General features: G+C 30.0%; 4 protein-coding genes and 1 non-coding gene across 7 annotated transcripts; all 5 read left to right on the forward strand.

The window, feature by feature from the left end:
• The first annotated feature begins 1,232 nt into the window (after window positions 1-1,232).
• On the forward strand, window positions 1,233-6,382 carry LOC114181623 (Cytochrome P450 superfamily protein). 3 transcript variants are annotated; one of them, XM_028068127.2, is made up of 10 exons: window positions 1,233-1,636; window positions 2,421-2,703; window positions 3,097-3,421; window positions 3,524-3,673; window positions 3,997-4,236; window positions 4,384-4,467; window positions 4,601-4,679; window positions 5,069-5,190; window positions 5,296-5,423; window positions 6,010-6,382. In XM_028068127.2, the coding sequence occupies exons 2-10, from the start codon at window positions 2,471-2,473 to the stop codon at window positions 6,110-6,112; spliced, it is 1,464 nt and encodes a 487-aa protein (XP_027923928.1). In that variant the 5' UTR covers window positions 1,233-1,636; window positions 2,421-2,470; the 3' UTR covers window positions 6,113-6,382. The 3 variants fall into 3 exon arrangements, with proteins under 3 accessions (XP_027923928.1, XP_027923927.1, XP_027923926.1); XM_028068126.2 differs by having other exon boundaries at window positions 2,434-2,703; XM_028068125.2 differs by lacking the exon at window positions 1,233-1,636 and having other exon boundaries at window positions 1,697-2,703.
• A 1,730-nt stretch (window positions 6,383-8,112) lies between these two features.
• On the forward strand, window positions 8,113-11,675 carry LOC114182459 (ankyrin repeat protein). Its single transcript, XM_028069329.2, has 6 exons — window positions 8,113-8,351; window positions 8,461-8,531; window positions 9,412-9,460; window positions 9,569-9,675; window positions 10,961-11,043; window positions 11,145-11,675. Exons 1-6 carry the CDS (start codon window positions 8,303-8,305, stop codon window positions 11,446-11,448), a joined length of 663 nt encoding a protein of 220 aa, XP_027925130.2. The 5' UTR covers window positions 8,113-8,302; the 3' UTR covers window positions 11,449-11,675.
• Window positions 11,676-12,937: 1,262 nt separating this feature from the next.
• Window positions 12,938-13,021, forward strand: TRNAM-CAU (transfer RNA methionine (anticodon CAU)). The gene is given in 2 exon segments: window positions 12,938-12,975; window positions 12,986-13,021. It is a non-coding gene; the product is annotated as a tRNA-Met (tRNA).
• A 5,793-nt stretch (window positions 13,022-18,814) lies between these two features.
• On the forward strand, window positions 18,815-22,420 carry LOC114182276 (uncharacterized). Its single transcript, XM_028069107.2, has 2 exons — window positions 18,815-21,574; window positions 21,753-22,420. Exons 1-2 carry the CDS (start codon window positions 18,970-18,972, stop codon window positions 22,163-22,165), a joined length of 3,018 nt encoding a protein of 1,005 aa, XP_027924908.1. The 5' UTR covers window positions 18,815-18,969; the 3' UTR covers window positions 22,166-22,420.
• Window positions 22,421-25,218: 2,798 nt separating this feature from the next.
• Window positions 25,219-27,939, forward strand: LOC114181068 (S-adenosyl-L-methionine-dependent methyltransferases superfamily protein). The gene is made up of 5 exons (XM_028067399.2): window positions 25,219-25,492; window positions 26,104-26,246; window positions 26,753-26,937; window positions 27,461-27,574; window positions 27,652-27,939. The coding sequence occupies exons 1-5, from the start codon at window positions 25,253-25,255 to the stop codon at window positions 27,777-27,779; spliced, it is 810 nt and encodes a 269-aa protein (XP_027923200.1). The 5' UTR covers window positions 25,219-25,252; the 3' UTR covers window positions 27,780-27,939.
• The last annotated feature ends 48 nt before the right edge of the window (window positions 27,940-27,987 follow it).

Below are 27,987 nucleotides of genomic sequence, written 5' to 3' on the forward strand. Positions count from 1 at the left end.
AAGTTTAAACGTTACAAAGCTTAGTTAGATATAAACCAATAAATTAACCTTACGGTACTATGTAGGTCATAAAAAATGTAGTTTGTAATTATTTTGGACTTGGTTAAATTCAAATAAATTAATGGAATTGGAACAAGTGAAAGAACTTTGTCAATTAGAATATTGTTTGCTTATACGTCCTATTGTACTTGTGTTTATATTATAAATCCATCATGGGTCTCAAAAGTAAAAGTTCTGAACAGTATGAAAACATAAATTCGATTTCTATTGTCTTTTATAAGTGGATATTTTCTGTTGTCATATTTTACAACGAATAATATATGATGTTCTTTGATTCATGCAGTCAATGTACTTAATAAAAAAAACAACTCTTTGTTATTGTTGCTGTGTAAAGCTATTATTTTTCATTATAAACACTACAACAATTTATAATTTGGACCACACTAAAATAGACAACGGCTAAATAAATGTAGTCTAAACATATAATAAACAACATTTTTATAAATGATGTATAAATATCATGAGAGTCCATGATTATATAATTGTTGCTTTAAACTATGTAGGCAAAACTAGTAAAAATGTGATCTAAAAACATATGTAAGGTATAAAATCAACATGTAAAATTGTTGTTTATTGTAAGAATTTTAAGCAACGGTTTTAAAAATATTGTCATACTAAAAACCATTGTCTATTACCTATAGCTACACTCATCTATATCACGCCTAAAAAATTGTGGTATAATCTTTAGACCATGGTTTTTATAATTTATATCATAATTTTATGTTGTTATCTAAAGTGATTTTTGTTGTAGTGAAAATTGACTTATTTTAAAAAATTTATATAGCATCACAGGGAAGTTGCAAACCATTTGTTGTTTTGCTTGTGGTTTGAACATTTGAAGTAATTTCTCAGGTAAACTTCTGCTAACAACAATCCTAACATGGTGTACTTACAAGAATCTAACAAACACTTCTTAAGAATGATGTTCTTCTTTCTTGAGCAACAGACAGGTCAAAATGTTGTCAGATTCTTGCAAGTATATACATTCACTGACAGTAGTTGGAACATGTATTCTCATCCAAGCACTCTAGAAAAACCAAAGAAGAAAAAGAAACTGTTGTTATAAAAAAAAAAAAAAACTTATTATGTCTATTCTATAGGACAGGGAACACACCTATTCAATGTCTGTCACACTATTTATAGCAGCAAGAAATATGATATTCTGATTATAATACTTTCTCAGATGATTTCTTTTCTTTGTTTCACAAAAAGGTATGAGTGTTGCGTCACTGGAATGTGGCAAATTCATTGATGCACTGCTACATAACTGCATAGCGTAAGAAGGGCAAAGTCAAACTCTAGCTAACTTTTCTTGATGACAACCTCTACTACTTGGTCATTATGCTCCTTATTTTGTGCTCATCAATTTCAACATATATGAGTTCATGACACTATTAAATGCACAGCAAAAGCTTTCTTTTGGACCAGTTAACTGACCCTTTTCTTTATATATTCTAATTTGAAAGCATCACAACACAAGACACACCTTCTTCCCTTTCTTCAATGTTTCTATGCTCTAAGGAACACACAGGAAGTTCTTAAATGCTGCATATTACTTCATCAGCAGAGTTATAAGGTGACTGTTCTTTCTGGTAGGGTATGTTAATGTTGTGTTACCACTTGGTATTAAAATTACTGTCTCATCAACCTTTTGCTCAAATTTTCATCATCAATTTTTTGTGGTTCACACACCAGAAAGATTTATAGAATCTATATTTGGTTGTTAAGATGTGAGGTATTTTTGTGAGATTGTGAAAAGTCAGCAAATCTTATATATAGTAAATTTTTTTGGTCTTATGAGGTACCGCGTATGATTATCCTTTAGATTGCATATGGAGACAAAAAATTGGATTCATATTCTCCAAATAATGCTGCCAGATTGTGATCTTGTGTCCACCTTTTTTTATTTAATTTTGGTTGAATGTTTACACGTTAAAACTTGCTTTAATAAAATAGATTCTGGGAATGATTTGTTCATGTAAAATAGGAGAGTGCACTTGGTTGGATTTATATCAAATAAGGGAGATGTATTGTCCAAAAAGTTTAAAATCAATTGAACTCAACCCTTTTATGTTTGTGTACACTTTTTCTTTGTTCAATGTGGAATTTTATAGTTCTCCAACACAACTTTTTTTATTTAGTTTTCGTTGTATCGGTACATGTTCAAACTTGTCTTAATAAAATATATTCCGGGAATGATTTATTCACGTAAAATACTAAGTTAACATGGCCCTACCAGATCTTCGTAAGTTTGGTCAACTATGCGTGTTTGGCCCTCATAAATTCTTCCTTTTCTCTATAAATAGTTGAGATTTGCATTGACAAATGATTACCATGTTTGGCTCAATATGAATATGCAGTTTTCTCTGCCAGGTTGAGGTGTGATTTCTTTTTCTCTGCATCTTATTTCATGGAGAAAATGAGAGAGAATATTTCAGAATCTGGGCTAGTTTTGATCTCAGTGATATTGGTCACAGCCATATTTGCAAAAATAATTCTATTCAAGTTAGAGAAGGAGGATAAAAGAAAATGCAGATTACCACCAGGAAGAAGAGGATGGCCTTTGATTGGAGACAGCATCAATTGGTACAATGCTGTTGCAAGTTCTCATCCTCCTCAGTTTGTTGAAGAAATGGTGAAGAGGTATTTCCTGCCAATTTGCCACCACAACAAAAAGTGCTACATATTCTAGCTTTTGAAATAGTTAAGTTTGGTTGATTTGGAATTTTAAGTTGCTAGTTAGGTAACAATTTTAACTGGTTAGTTTCTGAGTTTTTAAGAGCTGATTAATCCAACCACAGACCCTATGAAAGGACAAGTTTAGAAGCAACTCTTTTGGTACTTTTAGTATTGTTTTCTAATCAAGTTGAATTTTTTATCTTGATAATCAAGGTAATGAAGACCTACATTAAATGTTAACACAGTTCTGTATGAAAAATTCTCTGAAAACTAAGTTGTTCTTAAGGGAATACTTTGCAAAAGCTAAAACTCCATTTGTGAAACCAATCTGATAGATGGAACCTTCATTTGGCGCAGGTATGGAAAGATATTTTCTTGCAGCCTATTTGGCAAATGGGCAGTGGTGTCAGCAGATCCAAGCTTCAACCGCTTTGTAATGCAAAATGAAGGAAGATTATTCATTTCAAGCTACCCAAAATCTTTCAGAGATTTGGTTGGAAAAAATGGTGTGATCACAGTGCAAGGAGAGCAACAAAGGAAGCTACATGGAATTGCCTCCAATATGATGCGTCTGGAGAAGCTTAAGTTCCACTTCATGAATGATATCCAAAAGGTCATGCTCCAAACTTTGGGAAATTTTAGCAACAACCAAGTCATTCTTCTCCAAGATGTTTGTAGGAAAGTAAGTAATTTCAACTGATAATGCATTTGTATATGTGAAGTTACCATTAGTATTTAGTGCATGTGGCTCATTTTCAATTCATATCTGCATGATTTACTTCAGGTGGCTATACATTTAATGGTTAATCAACTCTTGGGGGTTTCAAGTGAGTCTCAAGTCAATGAAATGGCTCAGTTGTTTTCTGATTTTGTTGATGGTTGTTTATCCATTCCTATCAACATCCCTGGCTATGCATACCACACTGCTATGAAGGTACAACAATTAAATTTCTAAAATCATACAGAAAATACAGAGTTATATGATTTTTGAACTATGGCTTAAAGAGGAATATTGTCATTCTCATTGTCAATACCTTCAATGATTGAACTCAAGAACCATCTTAAATGTAGTGAAGAAACTTGGAAAACATTGTTATTCAAATTTATCACTGCAGACCCTTCTTTCCTTTTATGACTGTTATTAGGCCATTATTCTAGTAATGATCTTACATTTATAGAACACAATTCTGAGACTAACATGATTAGATGAGATTATGAAGTGAAATGGTATTGAAGTTTACATTGTTTGGATATCAGGCAAGGGAGAATATCATAAGCAAGATAAACAAGATCATTGAGGAACACAGACAAAAGGGTGCTCCCATGGAAGGCAATGGTGTACTTGGAAGATTGCTAGAGGAAGAAAGCTTGCCAGATGATGCTGTTGCAGACTTCATTATCAATCTTCTCTTTGCAGGAAATGAAACAACAACCAAAACAATGCTCTTTGCAGTCTACTTCCTTACTCAATGTCCTAGAGCCATGAAGCAGTTGCTGGTATATATATGGCACAACTAGTCTTGAAATTTTTTCCTGCATGTTTATTTGATATTTTTACTCATTATCATTAGGTGAGTTCTTGAGTTATATTTAAACTGAAGAAGAATTTGTTCTATAGTTCTTACAAAACTTTCCCTTGAACAGGATGAACATGGTTCACTGAGGAGTGATTCTGGAGATGAATTGCTCACATGGCAGGACTATAAAGCAATGCCATTCACTCAATGTGTAAGTGATTAGCTTTTCACTGTTTAACAAATTTAGATTCCATTTATTTAGAGTATATTTACATTTTTTTGTATATTCAATAATAGAAAATAGTGGGTTTTTTAAGTTTTCATGTTCTTGTCTTCACGAACAGGTCATTGATGAAACACTGAGACTTGGGGGCATTGCAATTTGGTTAATGAGAGAAGCAAAAGAAGATGTTCAATACCAAGGTACAGAATTTTGAGTATGTGTAAATATGATAAGCAAAGTTAGTCTTACAATAGTTTTTCTGCCACATTTTAGATTCAATGATATATATATATATATATATATATATATATATATATATATATATATATATATATATATATATATATATATATATATATATTCACACTTTATCATTCATCAGTTAAATTTCATTCTGATAAAACAAAAGCAATCAATAATAGTCTGTTAAAACATTGATACAATAGTAGAACTCTTTTACATGGATAGTAACATAACAATTAGATTCTAAACCTTTACTTGCTGATAATTGATTAATAACTTAGCATTGATACATTCTAGTACTATTGCAACCAATTTATCTAACACAAACTTCTCTGGTTTTGAGCAGATTTTGTTATTCCCAAAGGGTGCTTTGTGGTTCCATTTCTTTCAGCCGTCCATTTAGATGAGAAAGTATACAGTGGAGCTCTAGACTTCAATCCTTGGAGATGGATGGAACAAGAAAATGAGGTTAGTTTCTCATACAATTTTGATGCATTCTTGACTTTATTAAGTACTTCATAGTTCTTTAATTTTTATTGCATTTTTTTCTTAATTTTTATGGTGTGAATGCAGGAAAAGAGAAACTGGAGAAGTAGTTCATTCTACGCACCATTTGGAGGAGGTGCCAGATTCTGTCCAGGAGCAGAGCTTGCACGCCTTCAAATTGCTCTTTTTCTTCATTACTTTGTTACTACATACAGGTAACGCTCCTCTCTAGTAAAGATTCCACACCGATCAGAGATAAGACGAATTTACAATGTATAAATAATGTATAAATACGTGTAAACATTATCTTATACGTTAAGTTGATAAGGTTGAATTAGATTTAAAGTTCACTTCTCAAGACTCTTAACTCACCAGACTTATCTTTAGACCTAAAAATTTCACAAATTTCACTTCTTGTCTAAGAATGAGAATCACAATACACCTTCTAACACATCTTTTTACTATTGATAATGATTCTCACTTATAGTTCTATAAATTTAAACTATTGTTAACTACTATTAGAATGTACTAAAAGATCTATCTATTTTACAAATCTGCTGCTAATCATTTGAAAAGTGTTAATAACATGTTTACTAATTTATTTGTTAAGTATTACTACACATGTCTCAGTTTTTTGGTAACTTTCAAACTAGCAGAATCTATGATTTTCAACCACTATATCAACTTTGTAGAATAATAATACAGAATGTGTTGAAAGACATTTAGGTGCCATAATTTTGAGCTTAATCATAAATTAGCAAACTTAACCATAGATGATTGATTGAATGTTTTCATGAACAGATGGACACAGATGAAGGAAGATAGAATGTCCTTCTTTCCCTCTGCTCGTTTGGTGAATGGTTTTGAAATCTGTCTAACAAGAAGACAGAATGAGACAGATTAAAAGATGTCACCAAGTTCACCTCAAAATCAAGCCTAGTTCTTCACTTTTTTCAGTAATTGTTTTCTCTGGCTATTGTTTTTGCTGAGTTCTTTCTCAGTTCTCCAACAACAGTATGTTTCAGAGTTCAAATTCTGCAGTCACTTGCCATGTATAAAATATGAATGTAAAATTATACTTTTTATATTGTAACATGTACATTACTCATAAAAGGTTGTATAGCATACACCAATTCAGTTTATGGCTTTCTATTTATTTTTTTCCTTTTTCCAAAGTCCCATCTTCATTACTTTTTGTGTAATCAAAATAGTGCCTTTATTATTATTATTATTATTTTTTAATGAGTAGATCATTAGTTTAGTATGGATGAAATTAATAAGTATCCAATAAATTTTTGAAATTGAGATCCGTCAGAGGTATCGATCGCTTTCGAGTTAGGATTTCGTTACTTGTTTTTAAAATTGACGTAAAGAATTGTATTTAAACGGTCTTAAACATAGGTTCTGTAGTACTATGTAACGTAATAGAATCCGATAATAAATTATAAACATACAAAATTAAAATTAAATAAATTTATATTTTAGAGACATATTTTACACTTCGTTAATTCGAAGGACTATTATAATAGTATTTAACTTTAGAAATTACGAAATCTCTTTTTAATTTTGGAAACTTAAAAAATAATCCATTTGTTAAATATATCAACAAATATATTTTTATATATAGTATCACACGATTTTTTTAATTAACTATTATTTTCGAGAATGGTTTATAAAAATTTAAATTGTATTAATAAATATAAAAGTTAACAATTAATATTATTAATGTTAATAAAAGTTATTCATAGTACTAAATTTAAGGTTTAATTAGTCGGATGACATTCACTTTTGTTCAAATGTATCAGTTTGCTATCTGTTTTTATAAATATGTCAATCTAGTCCCAACTTTTTAAAAAAAGTGTCTTGATCAAATCCTTTTCAGATAAAAATTACTAAAGTCATTAACTTAATTCATAACTTTTTATTACTAAATTTTAATATAAATATCAATACTTAATTTTGTTAGTCATTTTAAATATCAATACGGGTATTACTATTTTTTTGGTAAAAATAATCTAATTGAAACATTTTATAAAAAGTTGGAACTCAATTAACACCTTTTTAGAAGCGGGTACCAAACTGACACATTTAAATAAAAGTGGATATTATCCCACTAATTAAACCTAAATTTAATTCTTTATTTTATGTCTTAAATACATAACATATTTGTTTATAAAACTACATAATAAAATATAATTCCATTCATCAAATTTATTGGTTTTAATTTGACTTGTTAGGATTAAATTTTTTTATTTTAATTATTTAATAATTTTATAGATTAAGTCAATTCTTTCATCAAATGTTTATATTAACTACGCTAATTTTAGTTAACATACTAAATGATTATTTCTCAAGGTATTCGATATTATATTACGCCTCGCCAAATTAAAGAGATGACATGAAAGAAAAACTAATTCTTCTAATAAAAATGTTTTAAAAGATGAAAATTGAAAATTTTAAAATTTATTGATGAAATAACTATAATTTTATTATGTAAAGTAAACTTATAAACTCTTCATAACTATTTTAAACTTTATTTATTTCTCTTATAGTCAATAAATATGTAATTTATATTTGATATATTTAATAATGGATATACCCTTATCCATCAAATATATATTAAATAGTTCGTTTAAAAACTAAAAGATATAGTATTATCAATAATGTAATATAAAAACATATTTTTTCATTTTAGATATATACTGTACCCAATTTAAGAAAATAAAATATTATTCATTATGTATGTCCAATTAATACATATATTTTGTCAATAAAGACAAATTTATTGACAATTTCCCTCTTTTGTTAATTCCAATTTTACCAAAAAAAAAAAAAAATCAATTAATCAGTTCATTCACACTATTTATCCGTTTTCCCCCACAAATTAAAACAAGAAACCGCATTGTTTTTTTTGTAGGTTTTAGTGAAATAAAAGTAGAAAAGAAGATTTATGTTCGGGAAGGGTCATCTTCCCCTTTGAGTGTCTCTCGCACGCACGGACGCAGCGAAGGAATCAAATCCAATTTCAGATTCTCGGCGTTCTCTTCTTTCATCACTTCCCACTATCAAAGACAATTTTGCAGAGTAAAAAGCTATGGCAGGAAGAGAAGTTAGAGAATACACAAATCTCAGCGACCCCAAAGGTATCCCATTCTTCATTTCTTTTTTGTTCGAACTTTTCAATTCGTTGTTCTTGTTTAAAGTTTTGATTTTTCTTGCATTTTAATTACTGGGTATGTGTTGATTTCGCAGATAAGAAATGGGGTAAGGGAAAAGATAGGATTGACGATGAGGATATTACTTTCCAACGAATGGTTGCAAAGGTTAGCGCATTGATTCACCCTCCGTTATATTATGTGTGTGTGTGGATATTAATGCAATATGTAATTTGGTGCTCTTTTGCAAGTATGCTTTAAATTGCTGTTGAAGCTAATCTAATGTCTGATTCTTTTTTGTAAGAAACCCTTAGTGTTAAGGGCCTCTTTTTTAAAAAAATGTTTGGTGATATTTTGGAATTGGTTTTCATGTATTTGTGATATGCCGAAAAAACTTATTCATGAAACTATTCTATGATTTTCGATTGTTCTGTAATCGTTGTATGGGCCTTAGGATAGTAACTTTGGAATAAGCCTTGTAGCTGTGTTGCATGACATGGTGTTACTAACATTGGTATGGTATCAGTACCAGGGACTGAAGAAAAAAAAATTCTACAACATTGGTACGGATATGCGATGTGATGGTATATCATTTATTTAGAGAAACATGAAAGTTTAAGACAAACGTATTAAAATGATTATGTAAATGCAATTTTCATAATGTTCGGACAAAACTATGTTCGAAAATTAAACTGAGAAAAGGTTTTGAATGAAGTAGCTGTTTGCTTCAGTTATTGTACTGAACACAACGACACTGCATGAAACTTGGTGTTATGCATGGAATGATTTATTCTTTAGTGATGAATCAGGTATTTAGTATATCTATGTTTGTGGCTTCTTTAACTTCACTGACCTTGATCAGGGAATGTAGCTAATCAGAATTTTGTAATTTTGCTGTGTTGGTTTTCTCTTTTGGCCATGTGCTGCCTTCCTATACTTTTGTTTTTTCAATTTTCAAGCATTTTTTTTGTGCAATTTGAGGGATTTTGCTGATAACATGCCCCGGCAGGGAACTTGGCTTCCTGTATTGGGTGGCTGATGCAAGCAGATGCAAGAGGTTGCTGGGGAGCGTGGAGGTTACCTTCATGGTCGAGGCGGTACTGTTCATTTCGTCTTACTTTTGTGTGTCTGTTTGTTGCTTGTGCTTCTACTTCACCTTCTTTTTTAGTTTCTTTCTTCCCTTTTTTTAAATTTTAAGTATGCAGCCTTGGACAGTGATGATCTACTTTATCTAAAGGAGCAAATGGAAGCTGAGGAGGATGCAGAGCGCCTCCTTCGCCGAACTGAGAAAAGGGCATTTGCTGCATTTAAGATATCCTTTTGTGGTGATTGCAATACATAACAATCCATGTTTCCATTTTCATCTTGAGTTGATTTGATACTGATTTTTCATGCCCTATGACTACAAATTTCTTGCTTCATTCTTGCATGTATGTTAGCGTATGACCAGAGTCATCTTATTTTCTTAATTGCACTTGAAAACTGTGAATCAATATATTCTTAACTAGATATGACTGTGAACTGATAATGGGAGATGTTGAAGGTTTTGGGGTGGGTTGAACCAAGATTTTGAACAAATTACATAGTATGATAATATATATATATATATATATATATATATATATATATATATATATATGTGTGTGTGTGTGTGTGTGTGTGTGTGTGTGTGTGTGTGTGTGTGTGTGTAAGGTGTAACATATATACGCTTAAGTGAAAATATAAGAATGTGTGTGTCTGTATTATGGTACAAGTAGTTTATAACAAATCAAACTACTACAAAGTTACAATAAATCACTGTTATTCTTTATAAACATTTAAATATGTGCTATAACAAAACAAACAGATTTCTATGAATACAATTATTCTCACAATGCATAGTGTTTCTTGGTATGTAGTTTTGTGCTGACATATGGGGCCCTCACTCTGTACTTTTAACAGTTGACTCCTGACTTAGTGCCTCGATGATGCATTAATTTTATTGCACACAGGGTTTGAATCCCTTTCTGCATGATTTTGGCTGTACTCACATTAAGCTTGTATTGGTTCAATTGGTCAAACCCTAAATGACCAGTTCCCGGGTTACTTCAGTTCAGTTCACTTGGAGTTTAGCATGTTCTAGGCTGGCTTTTAATGTTATTTAGCATTGATTGGGCTGTCCAGTAGTGCACAGTCAATTCAATCAAACTAGCCATTCTGGTCCAGTTTTATAGACTATGCATTGGATCTTACGTCATCCATTTAAGATGTTGAATGCTATGCAAGTGCTTTAAGATGATATGTAGGAGTAGTGGGGTTGTTCTTTAAGCATGACAAAAATTCATATTTCAAGCTATATGATTGTAATACAGTTTTTAGTCTAGAAATTTTATTCAATGAATTTAAACAGGTGTTACATTTTTCAATATAGTTGTCTGATCCTAATAACTTCTGTTGAATTGATATGTACAAAATGCAACCTAGGCTCTATTTACATATTCATTTGTCCTCTTTCATTGTTTGTGAAACCTATATTATATGATACTGGTAAAGTGTTTCTGATAAAGCTGCTTGTTAAGTTGTATGTATTACTTTGTTTCCCCTTCACCAACAAATACAGAGCTGCAAGTTTAGCGGATTCGACACCTGCATCTGTACCATTGGCATTTCGCGTTGAGCCAAAGCCAAAGAGTGGTATTAGGTAGATCTTCCCAATCCTTCTTGTCCCTCCATGCATTCCCTTGTCTTTCCTAGCTTCAGTGATTCTCATTCTCAAAGTATTTATGAGTTTTTATGATATAGGCAACAAGATTTGCTGAAAAAAGTTGTTGAGATTAAACCTAAGAGGCCAAGATCTGATGGCAACCAGTCAACCCCAGCTTCTCAAAATGCCCCTGTCACAACTTGTAAGCCTGATCATGATCCTTCAAAAGAGAAGCAATCTTTGACAGGACCAAAGAAAGTGCAGGAACAATCTTTATCTGTATCAAAGAAAGCTGAGGAGCATACTCCTTTGGGGTCACATGAAACCGAAGCTAAGCCTATGATTGAAAACTCTGGTGGGGGATTACTGGGCCTGGCATACGATAGTTCTGATGATGAATGATTGGTAATTGCAGTTTGATGGCAGATTACTTCTTTCCATCATTGTCTTTGTAGGTTTTAGTTTTAGTACAGAATGCTTGATTTGTTTAGAGAAAGTATTAAATTGTAGTCAAGGCATAAAAAGTTTCCTGTATGAAGCATTAGTCTTTTGAAGGTTGGAAAAGAAAATGAAGTACTACTCCATCACTATATCTGTTCAATTATGTGAGATACAATTTTGTATGTGAATTCATCTCATCTCATCTCAATGTGCCAGTTTTGTTTATCTTGCTATAATTCTGAAGTGATGGTATGGTCCTTGAGGAATTACTTGTTCAGAAGAACCATGCAGTATGGATGTTGCTTGTTGTAGCATGGATTCGATTTTGACTTTTGTGGTATGGTGTCAAGAAAATTGTTGAGTAAACAAATTTAGTGAGGAATAATGTTAACTTCCATAGAAATTAAATCTTTCCTATAAAAGACTTTTTCTGTAAACATGTGACACATGAGTAACTTAGTATAAACATGAATAAGGTGGACGAAAATATTGTTCTAGTAATGTGAATGTTATAGTATTAGTATTAAGGAGAAAAATGTTAAAAGCAAATGTTTCAAATGTGACTTGTTGAAACATGGATAATTAATGCAAGTTATCCATGTTATACACTATGGTTTAGGAGGGTTAAAGAGTGAATCAATTGAAAAAAGAAAGAAAATCTGAGAATTGATAAGGTTGGATAAGAAAAATGTTATGTGTAAATAAATTTGGTGAAGAATAATCTTAACTTCCATATAAATTAAAATTTTGTATAAAAACATGACAGATGAGTGATTACGTTCTTTGATTTTTCTTTATTGTAAAATAATGGACATCCTTTTATATTTAATTACTGACGACAAAAGGAAAACTATTAATATATTTAAACAAATTATTTAATACTATTCAAAATATTGAAGAGAATAAATATATATTAATAATCAAGTTTATTCGAATATCACATATACTAAAACAATAAAAATGTATTGATAAAAAAAAAGTATAAAATAAAATCATAAAACGGATTCAAGCTATAAAAGGTTTATTTACGGTTTATGTTCAACTGCATAAAACTTTCATATTTGGTTCTAATGTATTTTTAATTAAAAAAAAAACTGTCTAATTTTCTATGTTGAAATCTGAATTTATCTTTATTGTGTTAATTCATTTGAATCACGTATAATATATATTTGTATGCTCTTTTGGTATTTTGATTATTATAACATCTTGGAGTAACAAAAGTAGTCTATAGTTGCAGACATCATTCAACTCTGTTGAAACTTTAGGCATGAAAAATTACATCTTTTATAATTTTATTTCACTAAAACACTGAAACATTAGAGACAAGAATCAAACACAGATACCCTCACAATTTAAGATTAGGCTTTTACTAATTATGCGTTGAACAATATACAATTTCATAAATTTATAATAGTTTGGATACTATTAAATTTTCTAACCAAACAAACCTGGGGTGGTGGCGCAGTTGGCTAGCGCGTAGGTCTCATAGCTCTGAGTTATCCTGAGGTCGAGAGTTCGAGCCTCTCTCACCCCATTGTTTTTTTTTTTCAAAGTAAAATGTTATATATATTTTTTAATTTGATGAATGATTATGTACTTCTAGTGAAAAAAGGTACTAATTAGATTTCATTATTGTTATGATTTTGAAAACAATTATTATAAATAAAAAAATTAAGTGGATGTAATAGGATGATACATAAATCATTGTCCATGTTTTTTATTTTACCGTCACTTTTTATATATTTTCCTAATATATTAATTTTGTATCGGATTGATAATGTGTCACATAAGAATAAAATAGAAAAAAAACGTCATTATTTTTTGTAAGATCCTTTGTTTCTACCAATTTCTTTTTAATAAATTAATGTTTAGCAAGTTTAGTTACCTTTTGAATGTGAGTGATGATGAAGATGGATTCAGTCAAATATTTCATTCTAAAAGGCTGCAATGCAATTAATGTTTCTGTTTAGTTTGTCACCTAAGCTCTTTATACTGTCTTTCTTGTTATAGATTCACCTCATTACTGCCTTCATTAACATGATAGGTTAAGTTGTTCTTTTTTTTTTTTTAATTAACTTTGTTATATATACACACAATAATGTAACTTATAAAATAAAGAAATAACGTTATGAAACTCTTAGCGAAGAGTGTTACAATTTTATTTAATCAGAATCTTAAATAAAACAAATTTTTCTTTTATTCTTCTTTTGCGTCTTTTATTGAAATTTGTTCCATGCAAGGGTTTTTGAGTTTGTATGTGTTTTAAGAGTTTAAAGTGAATATTTATTTTATTATGATTGTTAGAGTGTGATTAGATCATTAATCTGAGTTTTCTATATATAAATATGTTATCCCATGTGATTAAAGGTTTTTAGACAATTAAGCTTTTTTTGATAGTGACATACATCTTAGATAAGTGAAGCTAGTGAATTATAATTTAAAGAATTGTGTTTGTGGTTTGGAATACAATAAATTTGATGAAATGCTAATTTGATATGCCAAAATTTGAAACGTGTGTTAAGAATTTTTTTAATTTTTGAAAACCTTGAAATGTGGAATGATTGAATTTGAGTTATATGAGTATTGAATTGATTAATTGACAACATGTTAGGAGTCAAATCATATATATCTCAATGTTGAAAAAAAGTAAAATAACTTAGATATGCCACCAAACCAATTATATATATATATATATATATATATATATATATATATATATATATATATATATATAGTGAAAAATTCAAATAAACAGTAAATATTTTCTTCAAATGTTTCATTAATTGTACTAGTGATGTGCTAGTTAAATATTATTTTTTTCTTTTCATTTTAAACTTTCTTCTTCAAGGAACCTGTGCTATATTAAGTACAATATTTTTTTCCTTCTAAATAAGTTGTTCTTTCTCTTTATTTTATTCTTTCCTTTCATTTAATCACTCCAAATGTCATGAATTTACAATTTTGTTTCGATCACAAACGACAATTTCGTGATAGTGAGAAGGTTTATATTTGAGACTGATGATATCACAATAAAAATGTATATGTAGTGTTCGAAATTGAAATAAGTAAAATTGATGAAAAAAAAAAAAACTGAATTGAGCTACATTAAACCACTTAAATATAATATTATGAATTTAAAATTAATTAGCCACAAATAAACATAAATGAAGCGTGTCTTGAAATTTATTTTATAATTTAATTGTATTATACTAAAAATATATTTACGCTTATGAAAATATTATAACAAAACTATGTTATTGTATTTAACTATAAGATTATACAATTTATTTATAAATAACATGAAAATTTTAACGATGTTGCAATAATTACATAAAGAAAATTATACCATATATTTATTTATTTATTTTATCATAAAATGCTTAATAAGTTTTTTTAACCATGTTTAATAACTTTATAAGACGTTTATACACAAAAACTGATAATTGATACAATTAAATTGTAAATTACTGGTTTAGTTTAAATTTTATTGGAAGAGCCAAATAAGAAATGAAAATTTCACACACAACATTTTATGAAAGATGCATTTGAAAAAAAAACATTAATAATAACAAGACTTAACGTGAATATTACAAAATTAGACATGATTCTATCACTTTAATTTAATGTCACATAAACTCTTTATTTACGACAACATAATATTTTTATTTTCTTATATTCTTCTCTTTGTTTTACGAAACAAAAAATTTCGACACATTCTAGAAACAAAAAATTTCGTCACGCAATCCAAAAGCCAAAACAAATTTGAAATTATAATATTGACACAATTCTATGTTCTTTCTACCTAGAATATCATATTAATTATGATAATGTTCAGGACAGATATCATTTTAAAGAATTTTATATAGTACAGTTGTCTCCTAATTTTCTATGTAATATATATATATATATATATATATATATATATATATATATATATATATATATATATATATTGAAAATCAAAAGAATGCAAAAGAAAAATGTAGACAGAAATATTAAAATTTATAAAGTGAGACTAATTTAACCCAATGATAATGAATAGTTTAATAATGATGTGACATATTATCTATTATTGGTGAATTTGATTCAAAGTTTAGTGTTTGGAACTAACATAAATTTATTTATTGAGTATTGGAACTTGAAGCTAATTTCGTAAGCAAGGTGAATATTATACTCATTGAGTTGACCAATTTTTTTAAGGGTGGACTTTCTAGAAGCTTTTATGCTTAGGGCAAAATCTTTAGAGATTTAATATAACCAACGATCCGTCTTTATACTAACTTTTTTAAGTTTTTAGACATGTAAAATTATTATAGTTTTATAATTAAGTAATTTTAATATTTCAAGTTAAGTTGTTAGTCCTTTTTGCATTATCATTAATTTCAGATAATGATTTAAATCACTTTAGTTTTGAAGAACATTTTAAAGATAAGGGACAATATGTTAAGCAATATACGGAACGAGGTATAAAATTTTTAAAGTTAATATGTTCCAATGCTATTATTTTTCACTATTCATTGCACTACAATTATAAGATTACAAGGTTATCTAAAGCTTGTTTATGGGTAAAGGTATTTCAAAACAATATTAAATTTAGGCTAAATTATATTTTTTGTCATTGTTTTTTAAGAGGTGTTCAAATGGTTTTTCAATTTCTTTTGTCTCAATATGATTATGTTTTTGTTTTAAAAATACCATTAGTTTTTATAAATAGTGATAAAGTTAGTCTTACATGTCAACTTGTGATTTTTTTAAATTTTTGAATTTTTTTTTTTTGAATTTCTTTTACAAATGTTATTAGGGGATAGAATTTCAATTTGGTTTCTATTTTTTTTTATTTCAATTTAGTTTTTATTTTTGAAAAAATAAAGTAATATTATTCTTCTTTAAATTAAAAGACTCAATTTATTCTTTGTATAAATTTTATGATGATATTTTTACTAAAATTAATATTTTTATTAAATATTTATAGAATTATTTTTAAACAAACTTTGAAATTTATATAAAATATTTAGGACAACTCATATGAGTAGATTGATAGAGTTAATACTTAAATCTTGAGAATTACAACTTATTAATTTTAATTTGTTTATATATATTTTTTGTATGATTTATGTTTCTTCACTTACGTTAAATTTAATTATTCACATGAAAACTCTAATTAATATGATCTCAAACATGTATTTCGTATAAATTTTAAAATTAATTTAAAAATATTTTTAAAATTATTTAATAAAATATTAATTTTAGTAAAAATATCAACATAAAATTTATACAAAAAAGTTAATTAAATCTCAATTTAAGGAGACAATAATACTTAACTTTTACAAAAATAATTGAAACTAAAAACAAAACTAAATTGAATCACTTTTAACAAAACCAAAACTAAATTGAAAAAAAAAAATAAAGGCCAAATTTGAAACTACTTTAACGAAAACAACACCAAAAGAATAATTTAATATTAAATTTATTATGAAGTTAGCTTTTAAATTTCCTAAAGATCTAATGTGAAAAAATTAATCAAAAAAACTTATCAATATCAAATATATTTAATTTAAGATTTTATCAAAAATTAATATTTCAAAAATTTATATATTTTTAATTAAATTTTTATTAAAATAATTGTGATATTGAATTCTCAAATATTTTTTTTATTTTCATTGGTTTTTGTGTGAAGGTAATTGTTATTTTTATATTTTTATCCCAATTTATTAATTATTTTTTTCTTTAATCTCTTTTAACTGTCAATTAGTTTCTTTTCTTTCTAAAAATAAGTTAACAAGTAAGCTGGGTGATATTAAAAATTTAATTATATAAAAAAAAATAACAGTTTCATCATTCAGACAAAAATTAAATAAAAATAAAAGTATTTTAAATACTTAAAAAAATTAATAAAAAAATATTTAAAAAATTTAAAATTATAAAATATTTAAAACTTGATTAACTCTTATGTTTTGCATATTAGCCTATTATAACAATTTAAAAATTTTGGTTAAATAAAAGTGAAACTAGAACAACGCATAATACAGAGTTAAAGTGATTAAAATAAGACAAAAAATAAAAATAAAAAGTGTTCTCTTACAAGGACTAAAATCAGAGTTAATAATCTAAAATTAGAAAAAAAATTCAAAACCAAAATTTATTAATAAACATTCAAATGTCGGGCTCATATTTCTACAAGTGGTTATGTATCCATGTACATACAGCACAGGTGGGTATATTTTCATTAAAGGCATTAAACAATTAATAAAATAAATAAAGTCAATTTAACTCATGATGAAATCTGTTATTTTTTATACATAGAAAATATATATAACTAAAATCGAAAAAAAAAATCAATTTTATTTAATTTATTAAAACTAAAAATTCCATTATTCAATTTCTTATTTTAACTATTGGTTTGTGTTTCACGCCTCAAGGTCATTGTCAACGTCACTATCAAAGCATGTTGTTAACACTTGGCTTCAAATATAATTAAAGATTCATAAATGTTGATCCAAGACTATAGTATAAAAAAAATACTGCATTTCGTAGAAGCTTCTCATATTTTTTTTCATAACATTAATTTCCCAGCTTATAAAATCAGGACGTTCTCTTCGTCACACAAAATAAATTCTTTTGATAATTGTCGTATTTCTCAAAATTTTAATAAATAAAAAATAATTAAAATCTAAATGAGTTTTAAATAATATTAGATTAAGTAAAAATGAAAAAAAATGAATAATATATAAACTAATTATCTTAATATTTTAAAATAAAAATAATAATAATTTTTTATATGAATTGAGTTCAGATTTAATTGGTATTATGTTTTTCTAATAAATTCCTATGGAAAGGTTCATAAAAAAATAAAGATTACTATTCCAAAAATCGTATCCATAAGTATATATAAAAAGATATGGTTATCTTTTATCACTCTAATCAAGTTATTCCTGACAGTAGTTCAAAATAAAATAAGTTAAATATGTTTTTGGTCTCTTAAGTTTGAGCGAAAGTTGGGTTTAGTCCCTCATCAAAACTTTTGACCAATTTAGTCCTTCATCTTTCAAAATATGTGAATTTAGTCTTTTTAACCAAATTTAATGTTAACTTAAATACTATCATGAAATGCGCTTGAAACGTCAGATAAACTTAACAAAATTTGGTTAAAAAGACTAAATTCACATATTTTGAAAGATGAAGGACTAAATTGGTCAAAAGTTTTGATGAGGAACTAATTCCAAATTTCGCTAAAACTTGAGGGACAAAAAACATATTTAACCCAAATAAAATAATACGATAAAAAGAGTTGTATATAAGCACTAATATATCACAGTAACGTGTGAATTGTCTCAAAGCAAGCTAACCATTTTCGACTTTTCTATGTACACATTCAGAACTCATTTGTAACAGTGCTGACCAGAATCATCTTCTCCTCTCTCTGCAGAACACCGGAAAAACTTGTTTTTTCTCTCTTTCACTCTCTTTTGCACACTCACCTAGATGACTATACCAGTTCAATCATGTATACACTTTTCATGTCACATTTTTCTGGTTCTGTTCTTCTTCCTTGTTCACACAAGCTCACAATCTTTGAATGATCAAGAGCATGCAGTTTTGCTTAACATAAAGCAATATCTTGAAGACCCTTCTTTCCTCTCCCATTGGAGTTCAACTTCTTCTCACTGTTCATGGCCAGAGATCACATGCACCGCTGCCTCAGTCACTTCCCTCACCCTCTCACATTCCAACATCAACAAAACTATACCACCCTTCATCTGTGACCTCACCAACCTCACACACCTTGATTTCAGCTTCAACTTCATCCCTGGTGATTTCCCCACGCCCCTCTACAACTGCTCCAAGTTGGAGTACCTAGATCTTTCAGGGAACAACTTTGATGGCAAGGTTCCTCATGACATTGACCGTTTGGGTGCTAATTTGCAATATCTCAACCTTGGTTCTACCAATTTCTATGGTGATGTTCCTGCTAGTATTGCAAATTTAAAGCAATTGAGACAGCTTAAACTTCAGTTTTGCTTATTGAATGGAACTGTTGCTGCTGAGATTGATAGCTTGCCCAATCTTGAGTTCTTGGACTTGTCCTCTAACTTCTTGTTTCCTAAATGGAAGTTGCCTTGGAACTTGACCAAGTTCAACAAATTGAAGGTGTTTTATTTGTTTGGCACCAACTTGGTAGGGGAAATCCCAGATAACGTTGGAGATATGGTGGCTTTGGAGAAGCTGGATGCATCAAAAAATGGCTTAACTGGAGGAATTCCAAGTGGTTTATTCTTGCTGAAGAATCTGACCTCACTCTATCTTTTTGAAAACAGCCTCTCAGGGGAGATACCAAGTGTGGTTGAGGCATTAAACTTGGTCAACCTTGATCTTGCAAGAAACGATCTCACAGGGAAAATACCAGATGATTTTGGAAAACTGCAACAGCTCTCATGGTTGAGTCTGTCTTTGAATAGCTTGTCAGGTGTGATACCACAAAGCTTAGGCACTCTTCCAGCTCTCAGTGATTTTCGCGTGTTTTTCAACAACTTATCAGGTACTCTTCCTCCTGATTTTGGCCGTTACTCAAAGCTTAAAACCTTTTTGATTGCATCTAATAATTTTACTGGGAAGTTACCGGATAACCTGTGCTATCATGGGACGTTACTTAACTTGTCTGTTTATGAGAATAAGCTGAGTGGTGAGTTGCCAGAATTTCTTGGAAATTGCAGTAGTTTACTGGACCTGAAAATTCACGAAAATGAGTTTTCTGGTAACATTCCTAATGGTCTTTGGACATCTTTCAATTTGTCAAATTTCATGGTGAGCCATAACAAGTTCACTGGTGTGCTTCCTGAAAGGCTATCTTGGAATGTTTCGAGGTTTGAGATAGGTTACAATCAATTTTCTGGTGGAATTCCTAGTGGGGTATCATCATGGACTAATTTGGTAGTGTTTGATGCCAGTAAGAACAATTTCAATGGAAGTATTCCAGAAGGGCTAACAGCTCTTCCTAAGTTAACAACCTTGTTGCTTGATCAGAACCAACTCACTGGGGCACTTCCATCAGATATAATATCATGGAAATCCTTGGTCACTCTAAATTTGAGCCAAAACCAACTCTCTGGACAAATCCCTCATGCAATTGGTCAGTTACCAGTCCTTAGTCAGCTTGATCTATCAGAAAATGGATTCTCTGGCCAACTTCCTTCCCTCTCTACCAGACTCACCAATCTCAATTTGTCTTATAATCATTTAACTGGGAGGATTCAAAGGGAGTTTGAAAATTCTGCGTATGCTGGTAGCTTTTTGGGCAATTCTGGTCTTTGTTCTGACAACCCAGCACTGAACCTTACCTTGTGCAATTCTGGCCTTCAAAGAACAAGCAAGGGCTCATCTTGGTCTATTGGTTTGATTATATGCTTGGCGGTAGTAGCCTTGTTACTGGCCCTTTTGGCATCAGTCATGTTTATTAGATTTCAAAGAAAGAGAAAGAAAGGATTAGACAACTCTTGGAAGCTCATTTCCTTTCAGAGGGTGAATTTCACAGAATCAACCATTGTCTCATCAATGACAGAACAAAACATCATTGGTAGCGGTGGATATGGTACGGTATACCGCATTGATGTTGGTTCAGACTATGTTGCTGTGAAAAAGATTTGGAATAACAGAAAGTTAGAGAAGAAGCTTGAGAGCTCCTTCCGTGCAGAAGTTAGAATATTGAGCAACATTCGTCATACCAACATTGTGAGGTTGATGTGTTGTATCTCTAATGAAGATTCTATGCTCCTTGTGTATGAGTATCTGGAAAATCTCAGCCTAGATAAGTGGCTGCATCAGAGTGTTAAGCCAGGTTCAGTCAATAAAGTGGTCCTTGATTGGCCAAAGAGGTTGAAAATAGCAATTGGGGTTGCTCAGGGTTTGAGCTACATGCATCATGACTGTTTACCACCTATTGTTCATAGAGATATAAAAACAAGCAACATCCTTCTGGATTCTCAGTTCAATGCAAAAGTTGCTGATTTTGGACTAGCTAAGTTGTTAATCAAACCAGGAGAACTTAGCACCATGTCAGCTGTTATTGGCTCATTTGGCTATATTGCTCCAGGTGAGTGACATACAATCTTTTTGCTCCTAACCATAGTGATTGATACTTATAATCTTAGTACAAAATAGAGGTTTACACTTTTCTCGACGCATTCAGTGAAAAAAGTCACATAACAGTCTCCACTCTCGAATGGCATATATGTTTATTCTCAATTTAATTTTTCATATTTGAATTGCAGAATTTGTGCAATCAACCAGAGTTAGTGAAAAGATTGATGTGTTCAGCTTTGGAGTAGTGCTATTAGAACTGACAACCGGTAAAGAAGCAAGTTATGGAGACCAACATTCATCTCTTTCAGAGTGGGCATGGCGTCACATTCTGATTGGAGACAATGTTGAAGAATTGCTAGACAAAAATGTCACTGAAGCCAGTAACATAGATGAAATGTGCACTGTTTTCAAACTTGGTGTCATGTGCACTGCAACATTGCCTACAAGTAGGCCTTCCATGAAGGATGCCCTACAAATATTGCAAAGCTTAGCAGAACCATTATTTTATGCAGAGAAGAACTTTGGGCACTACTATGATGCTATGCCTCTTCTCAAGAGTTCAAAGGAAACCAAATTGAATGTTGATCATGATAGTGAATGATTAACAAAATGGATAAGATAGTGGCAAAAATAGGTTTAGCAACTTGAGGCAATGTTTACTGTGTTTGAAAATGAAGAGTGGGGTAGTTAGTTTGTCACAGAGTTGTTGTATAGAATGAATTTAATGAAATGTGGAAGCATCAACAACCCACTAGTTAATCTAGTTACAGATTTGGAAAGTTTTCATGTAAAAATATTAAAATGTCAACAAAGTTTTGATGTATTTGTCTGTAGATATTTTACAGACTTTTTTTCATACCAGTATCATTAGAACTTTTGAAAACCTTTCTCTAGATTGCACTAGCTGGCTGGCTTAGAGAATCCAAATTGAAATTTGTTTCAGAGGAGAATCATTGGTGACAGCAGAATTCTGTTTTGTAAGGTTGGAACTATGTGCCGTGTAGAATGAGTTAGATAAAGAAGAAAACTTCAACTTAATTTATGCAATATGAATAGTTTGTTCTTGTTGGATTCTAGCATCATAGTAGTGGCCAAACTGCTTTGACTCTGATGCCGGTTTAGTTGCAAACTTGGAAACAACTGATAAAATCATAAACTATATATATATATATATATATATATATATATATACACACACACACAATTACACTGAATGGGGTGGGATGAACTTCAATATATTTATGGAAAGGAACTTTTCATTCAAACTAAAATATATGTTCTCTAGATAGGAATATGAAAGTGTGTTTACTTTATTTTATTTGAAAAATACATTGGAATATTGTAACTTTTTTTGAGTGTTTTGTTGAGAATGGAAAATCACTTTGAACAATGCAATAAGGAATTTGAGTCTATTTATAAATCTATTAGTCAATACTTTTTTTTCATAATCATATTAAGTTTATACTTAATGGAGAGAAGTGAACAAAGTGTCACCATCACAATTAATTGTTCTTGACTTTTGGTAAAATTCTCACTTAAGAACTTAGACAATACATGTATAATTCAAATAGTCATTTACATAAAAAAAAGTTATTCAAAGACCTATCACTTTAATATTTGAGAGACCAAATTAGATATTATTCCTTTTTATATTTAATATATATACTTTTATTTTAAAGAATATCTTAAACAAAATTACTGCTCTTATTTTTCTTAATATTTAAAAACAAAAACGTAAAAGTAATCTCATGCCTTCTTCTTACAATTGATTTAAGAAAAAAAATCCATTAGAGGAAATATATATATATATATATATATATATATATATATATATATATATATAATGTTTGTTTATTTAATCATGTGTTGACTCTAGGAAATGTGAAATCAAAGAGTGAGTTGTCCTACTACTTTTCAATCATTATTTTTCCAATCGGACAAAATGATCGATATACTAGTAATGATTTTTGTGTCAAATGTTGTTATACCAAATAAAATCTCTCTTATTTTTTGACAACAACAACAATGTCATTAAATCTATAGGTTTGGTAATTTTATTCTTGATTATATATGTGGCCTACAAATAAGTTCTTTATCCTCTTACAAGTTATATAGAAAATATAAATTACTCATTTGTTTCTTATATTTGACTAAATTTTATATTTTAATCTCCATTCTTTCAAGTTATTCTTAGCTAGTTATAGATGCCTTTTTTATTTTTGTATATTTTTGTCAATTTAAAGCCTGAACACTAAAAGGATAAATGAAAAAAAGGTTATATATATTGTTTTCAAACTGGTATAAAAGAAGAGTTTTATCTATAAATTAAATTATAATGTATTTATTCCTTATATTTTATGAAAATCGATCTAAAATATTTTTTTTTACAACAGAGTGTTTTTCATATGACTGACTTTCACAGTAAAATAAAATATAATTCTCACATACATTTGTTTTTGAAGAAATATTTTACATAATTTTCATAGAATATAAACACGGAATATTTTATAATTTAGTTTAAGGATTACATACATTCTTTTATAATAATATGAAAATAAAAAACACATTTAACTCTTGTACATAGATATATAATTATTTTTAATATTATATTTTGTATTATTAAGGTATTTTTATTGTCAGACAAATCTCCAGTGTAACACAACAAGGCTTGAAGACTAATTATGATAAAGGGAAAAGCTTCAAAACTTTTGTTTTTGAAAGTTTTCTCTCTGTTTTTTTTTTGGTCAAATTTAAAACTTTGTCTGTTTGAACTCCTAAATGAGTAAGTAAATTAGGTAAGCAAACAAATGAATGGACTTAAAGTAGTCAACATTAGGTTTTTATTTTACTCCCTCGTGTGTTGACCGTTGAAAAATAGGCATGCAAGGAATAAGTGAAACCATAAAAGCTACAAAATGAGAAGTAGTTACAAAAGCTCAGTGTTGTAAAGTAAAAGAATGAAAAACCACTTGTCTTTCATGATTTACCTTAAAATTTGTTGTACGATGGATACGTATAACCTTAATTGGGTGTTTGGTTCCATTTTTTACTTTAAAATGCAAGAAAATTGGTGCTTTTTGAAAGCTACAAATTGACTCACCAAATTAAAACCAAACACAGACTATAGTAGAAGTTAAAGGTTTTCTTTCCAAAACTTTGGTATAAGAATTTTTTAAGATTTTTTTATGAATTAAATTTAGTTTATTCAAAAGTTAGAAATACAAAATTAGAAAAGTTATATGTCACAGCTTCTAGATATTAGTATAGGTTGATTTAATTTTGGATTTTTTTTTTCTCTCTTAAAAGTCTTTGAAATGAATGCTATAAACTTTTTTAACATGAAAGCTACTTTTTTTTATCACTAACTTTGATCATTGATAGTTTTAGTAGGAAATATTTTCATGTTTTAGATAATCATAGGAACTTGTTGCCCTGTAAGTTTTTCACGTAATGTTTTCATATTAATTATAATTAATTCTTCATTCTGTATAATTAAATTTCTTTGTTTATCTATTTTCTTTAATATGTGAGGGTTGTGTTTTTACACACCCTATAGAGGTGTAGGAAGAACCACGGGGCGTTAAACGAAATAGCCCAATACAAGGCCCTGTTTGTTTCAATGTCCAAAACAAAAAGGCCATAATAAAATGAACCCAATTGAAACCGAAGCAGAGTGAGCGAGGACGCCATGGAAAAGGAAGAGGAAGAGGAAGCAGTGGCACCAATGGTGAAGTTGGGATCGTACGGTGGTGAAGTTCGGTTGATGATTGGTGGAGAGGAATCTGCTGCGGAGGAGACCATGCTTCTTTGGGGTATTCAGCAACCCACGCTTTCTAAACCCAACGCTTTTGTCTCTCAATCTTCTTTGCAACTGTCCCTCGACACTTGTGGCCACTCTCTATCCATTCTTCAATCCCCTTCTTCCTTGGTATCTTTCTCTCTTACGCTCCCTGCTTTAGTTAAAAAGATTATTGGTAAAAAAAAAGCTTTGATTTTGATCCTGGTTTGTGTTCTAACTTGATGACCCAATTGCTTTGTTTAACTCGAATGTGATTTCCCTTTTCATAAAATACTATGGTACTGATTGTTATTTCTTAAAGGTGGAAGCTTATGACATCCCTGGTTGATGACTTGTACTATTGAGGCTCTGATTTTTAGAAAACGAAAACCACTTAACTTCACATTGGGTAATCATCCACAGTTTGATCATGGTTTGAGTTATAACTTGATGACCTGGTTGTTTTTAAGCCCGAACTTGATTACCCTTTTCATAAAATGGCATGCTGCTGATTGTTATTGGTTAAAGTTAGAGTCTTGCAGTAGCCATCCATTGGTTACGTGTGTTATTGGAGCTTTGAATTTGGAGAAAATGATCAAGTTAACTTCACATTACTGCTCAAACGGCTTTTGCTTTAGCTTGTGCCGTTTTTAATTGTTGGTTTATTGTTTTAAGATTTAATGTTGAAATTTCCATCATGCGGTGAATTGAATATTGTTAATTCAACTCACAGTTATGGTATTTTCGAGTTTTGATTTTAGGGAACTCCTGGAGTGACTGGAGCGGTGATGTGGGACAGTGGAGTTGTATTGGGGAAGTTTCTGGAGCATTCTGTTGACTCAGGGATGCTTGTCCTTCAGGGAAAGAAGATTGTCGAGTTGGGATCTGGTTGTGGATTGGTTGGGTGAGTTCAATTGCAATCTCTATCTTCTTCTTTATCTGTTCATGATATATGGCTTTGGTTTCTCAGTAATTTCTTGATTAGCTTTTGGCTTTTTCCACATGGACTAAATGATGTAGGAAAGTAGAGGTTTGGGCTTTGGCATCGTTTTTCTTTACAACCAAGCGACAATTTGGATAAACTTTTCAATGAGCTAGTATAGGAGAAGAAATAAGATGAATTAAGATAAAATTGAATCAAATTTCTCTCACTAGTTTAAATATACTTCTCTACCTTAACTTTGTCATAAGCCCTAGCTACCTTATTTGTTGTGGTGTATAAGTTGATTCCATCTTATGGGAGAAGTCTGATTCATTTCACCTCCTTAATTTGTGTTCTTTTCCTTTTCTGTAACTGTTTTTTAAGAAGTTTAACCCTACTAGCTCTAGGTTGTCCAGCAATGGAGAACAATTATTTTTTTGGTTGTTCTTACTCAATCTATGATGCACCTTTCTTATTTTCTTCCTTAGTTGTATTGCAGCCCTCTTGGGTGGTGAAGTTGTTGTTACTGATCTGCCAGATAGGCTGAGGCTACTGAGAAAGAACATTGAGACCAATATGAAACATGTTTCTCTACGCGGTTCTATAACAGCTACGGAACTCACATGGGGAGAAGATCCTGACTCAGAACTCATTGATCCCACACCTGATTTCGGTAAAAGTTATCTCCCTCAACCCCTCCCCACTGCTTAGAGCTAACAAGGAGAAACAAACAAGATTCAACCACGGGCACCACAAAACTTATGAAATGTCACAGTGATTTGCGTTCCTATAATAGATTTGTAGTTAGTTGTATTTTTTTTTCTTCTGTTGATCCGAATGCCTATTGGAGTTACCTTTGTCTACTTTGTTAGCATTTTCTTTTATGTTTTTAATCTAATATTCGTTGTGAGATCATTGCAAATACAACCTGTTTTGCAAAATTAGAATTTAGATGAAGTGTTACAACTTATGCCACCATGGTCTCATGAAAATTTTTGCATCAATTCATATCAGAAGTGTTTTATTTTTTTACATTCTAGCATGACGAGGCTCTTGTTAATGCTATGTTTACTAAAATTGTCATTTTGGTGTTTTTGGCTAATGAGAATTGAATCAGAGTTCCATAAGAAGCTGTTAAATTTTGAACTATTTATAGGAATAGCTTGGTGATTCAATACTTGATTTCCTGTTATCAGTGCTAGGATCTGATGTAGTGTACAGTGAGGGGGCAGTGGTGGATCTGCTAGAGACGCTTATGCAACTCTCTGGATCAAATACAACAATATTTTTGGCTGGAGAACTCAGAAATGGTAAAGAATTCTATTCCTTTTTCTTCTTTTTCGGAACCACAATGCATGACCTGTGCTAAATAATGTTCTTATTTCAGATGCCATTCTTGAGTACTTCTTAGAAGCTGCAATGAACAATTTCGCTATTGGTCGTGTGGATCAAACACTGTGGCACCCTGATTATTGCAGCAATCGTGTTGTTCTTTATGTTCTAGTGAAGAAATGATTGTTGAGATTAACGTTTAATTGTCTTGTGTAATGCTGGTAGCATAATGGCATAAAGTGCATTAAGAATTTGAGAATTATGAGTTTTTTTATCACTATATTTTCTTTGTTAACCCGTGAGTATTTTGTTTTTTGTAAGGATAAATGATTAATTTGGTTCACGAAGTGTTGTCAATTTAATCTTTTGAAAGAACGAAATATTTATTTTA

Source organism: Vigna unguiculata, chromosome 4, assembly GCF_037176805.1.
Source record: "Vigna unguiculata cultivar grain cowpea cultivar isolate G323 ecotype 2 chromosome 4, ASM3717680v1, whole genome shotgun sequence".
NCBI classification, from domain to species: Eukaryota; Viridiplantae; Streptophyta; class Magnoliopsida; order Fabales; family Fabaceae; genus Vigna; species Vigna unguiculata.